Consider the following 12,996-nt stretch of genomic DNA (forward strand, 5'->3'; position numbering starts at 1 on the left):
TATTTTGCCAGATAGTTAGATGGCATAGCTCTGGAAAAAGTTAGAAGCCTAGGAAAAAGCAGAACAAAAAAACCAGTCAGTGCTCATTTTTGAGCCAGCCAAGAGTCAGAAAGTCACATGTGCGACGTCTGGTCAGTAATGCTCCAAGCTGTTAAAATGTCACGTGACTTTTCTCTAAGCCAAGCATATTTTTGTTTAAGTGATCAGGTTTCTTCCTTGTAGCTAATTTGAGAGATTATATATTGAAAAGACTCAAAATAAAACCCTTCCAGTTGTTTGTGATGATATCTCTGAAAATATTTTTCAAAATCTTTTAGGAAGTAGGTGATTTAGGGAAAGACAAACTTTTGTTTAGAGTTAACATTGTCTGGCAGTTTTCATTATGGGTTACCGTTTACATGGCATAATCTTTGCCAGAATGTGGTCATGCTGTCTGAAGTTCCTCATGAAAAGTAAAATTAAGATAGCCCAAAATGCTGATGACTGCATTTTAAAAAGAGCGCTGCAAACCTGCAGAAGGTGAGGAAAGAGACAACAATATTATTGGAGGATTGGAGGAGTTTAATTGCAATGAAAAACATCAGGTGCCTCATGCAATTTAACTATCAAAAAATATAATGAGGTGACTTGATAAGGGTTGGTTAAGGACTGTTTCAGAGAGAAAGTACTGGCTACTAAGGAGTTATTTTAAATAACAGAAGAAGGCATAATAAGTCTTGGGTAGTAGAAGCCAAAGAAGTGAAAAATTTGAAATTAGACACACAAGTTTAGTAGTGCAGGGGATTAACCACTGAAACTTCTGAGGAAAATTAGGGATACTTTGGTGATGTTTTCAAATTGAATCAGTACTTTTCTAGAAATTGCGCTTTTAATGATCACAGGTTCCTGGATTCAAAACATGGATAAGTGGACCAAAAATCCTTGTGAATGTGAAGGCATATGATTCAAGGCTCGTTATCAGGCTATCAACATGATTGATTTTTAAATATATGTCCTTCTTCAATAAGAAGTTTCATTTGTTCCTGAGAATGAAATTAGAGAAAACTGTGTAATTTCGCTTACGCTAAAACCTTATGATTATTTTGCTGAGTGTTTGCATCAGAATTTTTGCTCTGAGAGAGAGGTTTCCCAGGTAGGAGAAAGGGGAGAAGGAAGCTACTGGACTGGAATGCAGAAGTGTGAGGACCAGGACTTTGGGAACCGGCAACTGGAACATGATTCTGTGGAGCATGTGGGACAAGATTTAAGGGTCAGAGAAGAGGTACTGGATGTGGAGCTGAGGCCTGATAGAATGGGTAGTGGGCATAAAGCTGAGGCTTGGGCTGGAAGTGAGAAGAATGAGGGCACTGGGACAAGGTATAGAAAAGTGAAGGTATCGTAATACCTTCATTGAAGGGCAAGAGTAATCCTGGTACTTCCAAAAATTTCCATTGATGACAGTCCTATTTGAAGTCTCACAGATACTAAATATGCATTTAAACTGATATACGTATTTTATATTTTTATGTTTTTGATTTCATTGTTATTTTTATAACTATTTATTGTTAGTGTAGCTTCTGAAGAATGCCAGTCAATTATGGTGCCTAACTGTACGAGGGGCTTTGTGAATAGAAAGACGGACAGAATCCCTAACCTTTACAGCTCGTATCCCAACAGATTAAGCAATATATTGGGGTGGGGGAAGAGGGAAATTCATCTGAAAAAAATGAAAATAAATCTGTACTTATATTGTCCTAGAGGACAAAGCACATCCAGCATATATATGCAAAACACATTCATGGCAGCTATCCATAGGTATATGGAACTCCAGTGTCTCAGATGATACTAATGAAAAAAGGAAGCTAATAATCTGTTATCAAATGATTAACAGATGTAAGCATCACTGAAGAAAGCAAAAAGAGAATGTTGAGCAAGAGAGAGAGAGAGAGAGCGCACGATGTTTTACCTAAGCGCAACTCTAAATCAAACCTTGATAAGTCTATTAGGTCTGGGAGTTGCCCTTGGTTAAAAATATGCCTGAGTCATTGGAAGCTCACCCTTAACAATGTGATGATCTTGGGGTGAACAGGCAGATGTGCGGGAGGTTTCAGCAACTGGAGGGAACCCGTGGCCATATGTGTGCATTTCCATCCATGTTGTAGCTCTCAGCAGTATTTTGTTTCTTGCATGCTGTGCATGCTTGGCTCCAGGAAGTATTTAAGTCTCTGCTTAAATCTGGTCCTATGTATGACCAAACTTAAGTGTATTATTAGTTTAATTACTCCAGATGAAGGATATGGACAGATATCCTCTCTAATTCAAGAACAAGGAAGAACTGTTGGGCTTCCCTGGATTTGATTTGTGTTTATTTGAGAGGTTTGCTTTTCAGCAGGTCCTATGCTTGTGCCTTACAGGGAGGTCCAGGTGTCAGAGGTGCCAAAGGTCATCGTGGTGATCCCGGTCCAAAGGTACTTCGTACAGCACTATACAGTTGTCAGATGCACAGGTTCAATGGTTTCTCTCTGCTGCATGTAAACCTTGAAATGAGTTCCAGGTTGTCTCTGATGACGCTGAGGAAAAAGCATAGCAAAATAGCATTGTTATTTGTTATGTCTCTTTTCATAACAATTGCTTGTCATTCTTGTTCCCTGATAAAGGAAATAAAATTTGGAATGCTGCTGTCACAGCATAAGTCTTCATTTTTTGTACATGTAAAGGAACCAGGCCTTTTTAGATTGAACTCCAACTGTCCAGTCAAGTCTTATTTTTTATCTCGGATGTTTCTGAGCCTGTCGGTGCTTAATTCTTCAAACTGAAGCTGCCTTTGTCCATATGATAGCAGTTTAACTTATGTCCTGTGCTGCTTTAGGGACCAGATGGACCTCGAGGTGAAATTGGTGTTCCAGGACCCCAAGGACCTCCAGGACCACAAGGACCCAGTGGACTTTCTATTCAAGGGCTTCCGGTGAGTCTTATATAAACAATAGGGCTCTGTTTTATATTACACTGCGGTATTTAGAACAACACATACCTTAGACTGAACTGAAATATCTTTTGGTGTCCTGAGCAGAATCTGAATATCAGTGTTTGAGGTAAAGTCACAGGTTTGAGTTTAACTTACAGTGGACATGGGTTCAGCACGAAGATTCATGTTTGTATGTGGATCTGAACTAGTTAAGCTGGAGAGATTTGACCACAAGTGGAATAAGGCCCAGGTATTAGCATCTAAGCCTGGACACAAGTGAAGAAAAGTTTCACAGGGTTGTAACATGCTCCAGAAACAAAATGTTAATATTTTACCCTTTTCCTGTGGTATTGCTCATCCTAGATCAATTCTAATTTGAAAGGTATACCCAAGCAAAAATACTGTATTCCCTGCAAAATTAAGCAATAGTATTCACTACACTTACGGAGACTGTCATCAGAGGAGATGATTAGGCCTGGAGCTTGGAATGCAGCTGTGGAGTAGGTCTCAGAATTTCATCAATAAGACATATGAGTAGAATAATGAACCACCAGCAGTAATCTTGTCTAAAATCTGCTGCACGTGCCTTGAAACACATTAAGCCTTCAAAGATACCAGATACACATCTTTACCTGCTAGATTTTTCTTTAAAATTTACTACAGTATAATATTCTTCTTTATAAGCAGTGTATGAGATACCACTGTAAAAATATAATGAATTATTTTATGAAAACTGTGTATTCTTGTTGATCTCATCAGAGAATAATCAAAAATACATTAATTATAGGGATATTTTCAGCTTTTTCATAGAAAAATTGTTTCTGTATAAAATTGATTTAAAATTAGTTTATTTGCAGAAAAGTATATCTTGACCATATATACATGCCGTAGAAATATATAGTGTCCATAGAACTCTGTTGATTTCATCATTAAAGGAAATATTCCTGAGGGCTAAAGACAAACAGATTCATTTGAAAAGAAAAGAAAATAACTTCCTTTTTGTAAGATAAAGACCACAGTTTTGTCATGTTAATTCTGAAGTCTTTTAAAATGAGTTTTCGTTCCTTTATTTTCTTATTTAAATACTTGATTTACAGTTTTGCAAATGCAGTCTGTAGTTTTGCTCTTATTAGGAAAAATAATCTATCTTGTTCTTCGGTTAGTTTGTTTTTTCTCAGAATGCTGAAAGTAGCTATTAAAACCAGGAAAGTAACCCTGTATTTGGTTTATTTTGTGTGATTCTTAATCTGCAGGGTCCACCAGGTGAAAAGGGAGAGAAAGGAGATCTTGGTCTTCCTGGCTTACAGGTATTGCCTTAGTTATTGTTTCATCTGTTACTTGCTGAGTAAGTTTAAATGTTGAATTGACATCATTGTGAATTTAAGGCACATATCCAAAGCTGTTGAGAAGTGTGTTGTTTTTGTGAATATAAAAGGAGGTTTAAAATCAGGAATCCGGGGTGTGCTGGTATGCAGTGTCCAAATCATTCAGGGCCTGACTTTAAAGAACCAGTTAATCTTCTTGACCTTGTTAAACACTGAAATTGGATCTTTATAGGCTCGGAGGCGATCCATCCTTAGATTTCTGTTTGCATATTACTGTCCACTTATTTTCATTTTAAACCCATAAAATTGCACCTGGAATTACCTAGGAGGATAGATCAGCCACTTAATTTTTTTGACTCTTTCTTTCCTAAGATCAATATCTTAAAAAGCTGTAGTACACAGTGAATCTTTTCTCAGTTTGGTGACCGGTATTTAGTCTATAGAGTTTGCTTTTCCTGTTTTCAATTTATTGCTGCTTCCCAGGATCGTTTGCTCTTCCCCTTACAAATGCTTTTCTGCGGCTGATCATATTCCTCCAATATCTGTTGGCTGTTACCAGGTTCCCTGCCTCTTGTTCCTATGTGCTAGGGATAGTAAATTTGTACAGTCTTTCCTCATAAATCAGTTTTGTTAGCCTCCTGCACCACTACAGCAGTGGTCCCAGACTGCTTCTCTGCAGTCTTCCATGTGCCAGAGAGTGAAATTTCATTTGAAGAATGTGAAACATTGCTGGATGTAACTCATGTAATCATTCCTGATCAGGTATTTCCCCCTTTGATACTACTGCACTGACTCCAAATAACATGGTAACAGACTCCATTTTAAAAACAAAAGAGAGATATGGCAGTTGTATTTTCAGGTTAAGGGACTGATATAGTGCAGTGGAGTTACACTGATTTGAAACTGGAATGATGAAAGAAATCAAGCTCTTTTTTTCAGTTCAGTGGAGTAGGAAGCCTTACTTGACTATTTAGTCTGCATTATTCACAGAGGATTGTAGGGAGTGCATTTGAAACCTGTGCATTTTAACAAGGTCTGTTTAACCATCTCTCATTTCACAGAAATGCTTTCTTTACTGAATCTCTTCTATGGTTCCATCCATTATCTGAACTCCCAAATTCCTCCCATTTATCCAAAAGCATGTAATAAAGTATCATTGAAAAGTAATTTTGTTGAACTGTATTAAGCTGATCTCATCATTTGCCCTCTCTTTATAATGCTTAGGGTATTCCAGGAGCATCAGGTTCACCGGGAAGAGATGGAGCTCAAGGTCAAAGGGTAAGGTAAAATGAACGTATTTTATGTTTGTTCTAAGAATTTCCATTCTGTAATGGATATGTTTACTGGTGTGGTTGATTTATTGTACTTTGTCACTTGCATTCTGCCATTTCTGGAGACCCATATGTCTGCATGAAACAGCAGAGAAGACAGCGATCGGGTGAATTATCTCTTCATCTGCTAGATAAGTGTTAAGAAGTACTAGAAGGGTAATGAGGAACCTTATACTGTGTTTGTATTTAATTTATTTCATAGGAAGAAATGTCACCTGTGGCTAGCACTGCCAATTAGTATATTTGCATATACATTTAAAATTGGATGCTGGATAAATATTTCATAATTAACATGCAATCCAATGCAACAATCTAAAATTGCTTCCTAGCTAATTGATAAATAACAAAGAAAGACAGCTACAGAGGGAATTTCCTTTTGGATGTAAAAAAAAAACTTTGGAAACTACGCGCATGAAGAAGAGTTAAAGAATAATATCAACATTTAGTCAACTTTCTTCTGCTTGTGGTAGAACAAATGAAGATAATTACATTCTGTCTAGGAAATGTTAAAGGGCCTTCATATTAATTTAAGCAGTTAAATCTGCAAGTGCTTTCCCAGGCTCCTTAGAAACTATTATCAATCCTTATCGACTGGACTTGGAAAGCATCATCTAACAAGTCTTTTGTTTCGTATTATTACTCAGGTGCTTAAAAGTGATTGTTACCATAATACGAAGGTACTATTTACAGCAGAAGTTCACTATTAAATATGACTTTTAATTTCCCTTAAACAACATTTGGATATTTATGATCCTTTTTTTGTATATTTTGTGTGACTTTAACTGCAGAGAAATCTGGAGCTTCTTTGGGTTTCTGGCATTGAACTGAGAATTTGTTAGAAAAAAGTCCCTATAGTAATATGTGTGTTTAAGAGCACTATTACAAATTTAAGCTCATCTTTAACGGTGTAAGTTATTCCCCTGAAGTTACTGTAGAGTTTGGGCCATGCATCGATCTTTTTTTTCTTCTAAAATGAAGAAAAGAAGGCATTTTTATTGAGAGAAATGTTTGCACAATATTATCACCCAATGAGTAACAGCTTTCTAATTTTCAGCTAATTTGTGAGTGAAATAGGAAGGTAAAAGTATTGCTTTTCCTACGTTATAATACTACTATGCCTTCTTCTGTATAGAAGCTCATTTTTTTGCACTTCTTAAGTGTCTCCTTTTTGACTTACTGGAATTTTCTACCCTAAATTTTCCAAGCTTGGTGTCACCTGCTCATAAAGGCTTGGAGCCTCATTGACGTTTGGGTTCTTGCCACCATTCTGTCTAATCTTGCTCATAGCCAGGTCCAGGTGACTTGGTGCTTGAAGTTGTACATGTAAGTGGCATGTGCCTTCTCTTTCTGCTAGGGACACTGAGTATTCTACAGTGTCAGGAAGAAGAGAACCTTGTTTTTCCTTTATGCTGTAGCTAATTTTATATTTAGCAGTGCAGGTCCTCAGCCATGTCTTGATGTCAGCCAGCAGTTCAGAGCTGGTCCAGTTCTCCTGCATGTGAAACTCAACAGGCTGATGCAGAGGGATGATATTTCTGAGAAAGGCAGGGGGAAAGACTGGCGCAGGCAAAAACTTTTGATACAGTCAGGGAAAAGGCATGCAGTGCTTCTTCTGTAGAAGGCTCCAGTGTCATTAAATAAATTGTCATTTTATATAGAAATGATAATTATAATTGGTTCATGAGTTTACTTTTTTTTGGTATTAAACAAAGGAACTACATGAATTGCCTAGATCTCATAGAATCAGGCCTGTTAGCCAGTTATTTGCTCTGTGTGACCCTTATGCAGTATTGTCCTGCAGCAAATTATTTCTATGGCAACAAACAGTGATGTTATACTGGTTTTATGGTGGTGTATCTCATTTGATTCCAGTGAAGTTATGAGAGCATAATTGCTTTTAATGGGTAAAGATTCAGACCAGTGATTTCATCCCACAATCTCTTTGAAGGGCAAGCACTGGAGAAAGGCATCATTCTAAAAGGCATAGCTGCAGCAAAGTGGAACTGGAAAATTGCTAAGAAATAAATTGCCTTTTTGTATAATGTTCCCTTTGTCGGACTTTCTCCTCTTAGCCAAGTTCTGAAACTGTATTGCAGTTATTATACGTCTAGAGCTGAGATTTTTCCATGTTATTCTTAGCTTAGCCATCATTTTTTCATTGGTATTTGTTATTCATTGAAATATTTTAATTATAGTGGATCCAGTGCTTTAAAACACTTAAACAGATGGCTAAATCACACTGATTTTAATAGGATATAAGTATGGGACTCATATTTAATGGGAGATATCTCAGAGCTTTGCTGAACTGGGAATAATGTGATAAGATTCCATAAGTCCTTGAATGGGGAGTTTTTTATTCTAGTTGCTAGTAGTCAAAATCACTTCATTTTTACTTTCCTTTTTCCTTCCTCTTTGTTTTAATTTCTAGCGTTCACCATTTCTGTTTTTATTGTTGAAATCAGTTGAGAAAAGGTCTTTTTCTTCCTCTTACTATTTTAATTCAACCATGAGTCTACAAAAGTTCTTTTTGTATTTCTGAACTTCTGATTTTTTAATCCTTGGTTTATTTATTTATGTTTTTCCTAGATTTTAGTTAAGAAACATTTAAGAAACGTAGAGCATCTCCCCTAATCCGCTGTGTAGAATTCATACAGAGATCATTTTCACAGTGATTCACCCACCCTATGAAAAATGTGAGATGAAATAAAAATACTCTGAGAAGGTTGAGACAGAGCAAAAAATGTGTTTTCCAGTAATAAAATAAACTCTCTGAATAGGCATAATAATGTTTTTAAACCTGTTTGGTACATTCTACGTTTTAGATTCACAGTAAGAACAGTCTCTTCCCCTCTCATCAGCTTCCAGTTATAAAAGAATGTCAAAGTGGTTTCTTCTCATTTTATGGCTGGGGACATGGTTTCGTTTTGAAAATATTTGGTGTCCTCTTTTGCTGTCTCGTATTTGTAACTGTCCACATAGAGAAGTTGTACTAAAGAGATCAGTCTGTGTTTCTGTACCAACTCTCCCGAGATAGCATGTTAAAATATAGTTAGAATTGCACGTGCTAGAGAATGCACACTGACATCACGCTGCTGGTTAGTATGTGGCCAGGACAATCAGTAATTAGATTCTCTTGTGCCTTTGACTCATCTCTTCCAGCCAAGAGTATGACGTTTGGAAGCAGACTGAGACTTACCCTTTTTCACATGTGTCAGTAGAGGGGGAAGAAGTCTTTCCTTTCCCATATCTCCCATATACCATGGCTCCTGTCCAAGGCTACGTCATAATTACAATCCTCATTCTTTTTTGCAAAGTGCAGGCCACCCGAGAGAACAGACCTACACAGCTGTGATGAGAGAAGCCTAGTGTATCGTCCTGAGCAACAAACTCACTTCGTGATGACACAGTGAAGGGAGGGATCTCCTCCGTAGCTCTGGACCAGAGCTTGTATCTGCTGTGCCCATGACCTTGCCATTTCTCACTGTTGTCTGGTAGTTTCCTCAGAGGTGTCTCCCCCTGGCCATACTTCTCCTGGCTCAGGAAGGCATAGCTGTGGCATGGTTCAGGGAAATGACATATTCTTCTTTTAGCAGGTTAGAAAGTTCTTCTGCAGGAAACTCTATTGGGTGTGTTTCCCTATATGTGTCTGCTAAGGTGGAATCAGAGTTGCGCTGTCTAGTTATTGCTTTCTCTTGCTCAGCTGCTGTAGCTACACTGGGGTCCAGAAGCATTCACCAGTGCTGCCTGATCCTGCTTGCAGACACTGGTCCAGCAGTGAGGTATAGCTGTCTGAAAGAGAGGAAGATTCAGTGTCTTAGATGTTGCTCTAGCTCCTAGTGGCAAACTCCTTTCTCCACTTGCTGAGCGTGCTCTGAGAGCAGGAAGGCACCCCTGGGCACAGTGTTGGCCTGAGCTGATTACTGCGCTTTCAGCCCATGATTCAGGGGTTGGCACAGGTCAGAAACCATTTTCAGTAGACAGTTTGACTATACACTGGGAGGGAAAGGATCGCCTCCCTGGACCTGCTGGCTACCCTCTGTCTAATGCAGCCCAGGAATGTGGTTGGCCTTTCTTGCTGCAAGGGCACATTGCTGGCTCATGTTCCGCTTGTCCGCTAGGACCTCCGGATTCTTTGCTGTGAAGCTGCAAATATGGATATGTGCTACATCTTTGGCCCTCCAGGCCTTTTTAATTTGCTAGTATAGACTTAGTCAGATGGACCGAGATACATAGGGAAAGGAACGTTACCTTCGGATCTTCATTTTAGTGGGAGGGAGAAATGCAAAAAAGACAGGCAAAAAATATATATCCTTTAAATTATGAAGATTTAATACAGAAATATTTTCCGAATATCAGCTATTAGGTGCTACCGGTAGTTTCACAAAGAAGGCAGGTTATGCTAAGCCAGCATTGTTGTGTGTTGAGACGGAACTAGCCTACTGTGGCTGAATAAAGGATGTGCGTTTTGAGCAAAGTTTTCCCAAAAAGCCACATTTCTTCTCTTTTCCTGGGTTACCATTAATTAAAAACAGCTCATGTTGGTGCAAAATTTTCTTTTATGAGCTGCACTGTAATACACTGAATTAATCATTTAGTGAGTTTTTCTCCGGCAATAACAGTGACTTCGCACAGGAATAAAGATTAGTCAAAATACTTTATCTGTGCAGAACAGTCATGTATTTTGAGACAAATTAATGCACATGAAAGTACTTCAAGCCTGGACTCAGTAACTTCATTTGAATTTTTGCCCGTTTCTGGTTTTAATTGCAAAATCACCTGTCCATGAATACCCAGAACAAAGTCTAAACTACCAAAAACTGCAGAGTTTCTAGTGAAGTCAATGGCAGTTTCCACTGACTTCAACAGGGCTGAGATTTTAACAGAGCTAAGATTTTACAGGGGTTTAGGTGGTGACTACGTTTTGTGATGCCATGGGGTTTCGGGCAAAAAGAATCCCTAATAAAAAATTCTATCGTAGATAGCTACACAGATTGTATTGTTTTCTCCACGACTGTTTTTCAGGCTACTAGCAAAATATGCCTTGAGTCAAGTTAACCCTACAAAATAGCACTCGGCTTGAGTCTAAACTGCCTGGCATCTGAGATCACATGTGAAAAACTGCCCCATCCTAGCCTTGGACATGCAGCTGCATGCTGAGGTTCAGTAGCCCTGTACACTGTCATTCCTATCCTGGATAGCCTGCAAAAGAAAGAAGCTACTGTGGTGCCATGCAATTCCTCCAGCCATTCTGAGGGTGGTTCAGGGTGAATAAAGACTTTAGTAAAAGAGAGAGTGAATAGTATTTTTGAAGGCTTCACTGCTCTGAATACAACTTTGTGAATTCTCACAGTACTTTATTTTCCCCTACATTACACAGACCAAAAATAATGGGAGAAAGAGCCAGAAAAAATACATTCCCCGTCTTTCAGCTGGTTTCTTGTTACCTACTCATCTGTACTGCTCACTACTAACATCTTCATGATGAGTATCAGATCCATTCTGGCCATCAGATGATCTCGGGAACATCATCTTCAAACCTCGTTGGCAGCATAAACAAATACCCTTGGACTTTTGCCTGTGTGAGAGAATAGATATTGCCATACTCTTCCTTGAACCAAACCTCTCTTTGACTTAATTCATTAATAACAATTTTCACATCTAACAAATACAGTAGGAGGTGATTTTATGTGGCCAAGAGATACAGAGACAGTGCCAAGAGGAATGAATCCTAGGAGAGCGGAAAGGAGATGTTTCTCGAGCAGCCAACAGTAAGATTATTGCTCAGAAGAAATAAGTTGTGAACTATATTCAAAGAAAATGTAATATTTCTGATCATACTGTTCTTTCTACTGTTTGACTGGGATGGGAGAAAGGAGGGACATACAGCATTTTTTTTTTTCTTAAGAAGTCTATGTGAAACCACATTAGATCCTGGAAGTCAGTGGAAGGCTCTCTGTTCCCTCCCCTGGTAGTTAAGCCTTTAAGAGGGCCGAGCCAGTTTTCATCCTGCACTAGGACTGATCAAAAATTAAAGCAGATTTTAAATCTTTGCTTTCAAAAAGTGAAATATTTGGGTAAATATGAAGGTATCAGTTTTTGTGAGGGTCAAACTGTTGCAAAAACAAGGAGATAGGCTTGTCTGTGTTATCTTACAGGGCCATGTTATAGAGACTATGAAAGATATCTGATACTGAATTTTTCAAAACTTTGTTCCTGACTAAATGCTTCTTCCAGACAATATCAGAAGCCCTAGTTTATCGTTTTTAATGCAGTTCACAGTTCCTTATAGCATTCTCTCTTTCCTCTTGAAATATCAATTTGAGGACTGAACACTCTTTTCTTACTTTCCAAATTTATTTGAATTGAACTAGGCTCAGAATCTTTTATTCATACATATTTTAAAATTACTATCAGGTAGTAACTTTATTTCAATGTCACTTTGCTGTTACATTTGCTTTAGTTTTTATTGTGATAGAGGGCTTGTTTTGGACTGTGAAGCTTCAAGAATCATATGGCTATACTGAGAAGTAGAAAAATATTTCCTTGTCAAGTCTAAGGATGCACAGATGACATATTAATGGAATATATGCCTTATTTTATCACCAAAACATCCTTCTGGTGGAATTTAAAAAAATCCTTTCCAGTTACATGACAGAAATAATCCCAAACCAGATTTTTTGTGCCATATAAAAGTTTTGAATCATAGTTTCCAGATTATGTACAGCATAAAACCACTAGTTCATGCTATATTCATTACTAAAACCATGTCAGAAATAAAGCAGCAGGAAAAAGTACAAAACCAAGAAGATGTGATTTTTCTTCCGAAGTTCTATGAGACACGGAGGTTTAGAATGTTCTTTGCTATATGTATGCACATACACACTTTCAAAACCTCTATTTCCTTCTACTCTCGCCTCCACATACTTGTCCTGAGCTAGTGCTCAGATCATATTTCCCTTTTTAATTTGTATAGTAATTAAAAATTTGTTTTATGCTCAGAAACCTATGCTTTATAGCATGTGGATGCAAAAAGTGCATTTTGGTTGATTAGCAAGAATACTTTATTAATAGTGTGTTTTCTTCTATGTCTGGTTAGTCTTCTATGATTTGCTTGCTTTCCAGTCTCCAAGTTATCTCTAGTTTCTGGCTGTAATTTCTGGAAGCTCTGAAGCGCACCATAATTTAAACCACATGAGCATTCCTATCGAAGTCTCATTACGCAGCTTCCTGAATCAGGACCTCTGTGATAGCTAAGGCATATGTAAAGTATTGCTGGGCAGAGAAATGTGCTCTCAGTTACCATCTTTCAGCACTTAATCAGTGCGACTATGAATAGTTGCAACCAGTGAGAACAGATTTAGAGTTGCGACCCACCTCATGGTAGAGAAGTTTGACA

General features: G+C 38.0%; 1 protein-coding gene across 5 annotated transcripts in view; it reads left to right on the forward strand.

The window, feature by feature from the left end:
- Positions 1-12,996, forward strand: part of COL14A1 (collagen type XIV alpha 1 chain) — a 139,017-nt gene that overhangs the window by 102,342 nt on the left and 23,679 nt on the right. For all 5 annotated transcript variants that reach the window (XM_068933182.1, XM_068933183.1, XM_068933184.1 and 2 more), the window contains 4 exons: positions 2,394-2,447; positions 2,849-2,944; positions 4,198-4,251; positions 5,494-5,547. In XM_068933182.1, the coding sequence (XP_068789283.1) occupies positions 2,394-2,447; positions 2,849-2,944; positions 4,198-4,251; positions 5,494-5,547 (258 nt within the window). The remainder of the gene's footprint in view (positions 1-2,393; positions 2,448-2,848; positions 2,945-4,197; positions 4,252-5,493; positions 5,548-12,996) is intronic.

This window comes from Struthio camelus, chromosome 2 (genome assembly GCF_040807025.1).
Source record: "Struthio camelus isolate bStrCam1 chromosome 2, bStrCam1.hap1, whole genome shotgun sequence".
Taxonomy (NCBI): domain Eukaryota; kingdom Metazoa; phylum Chordata; class Aves; order Struthioniformes; family Struthionidae; genus Struthio; species Struthio camelus.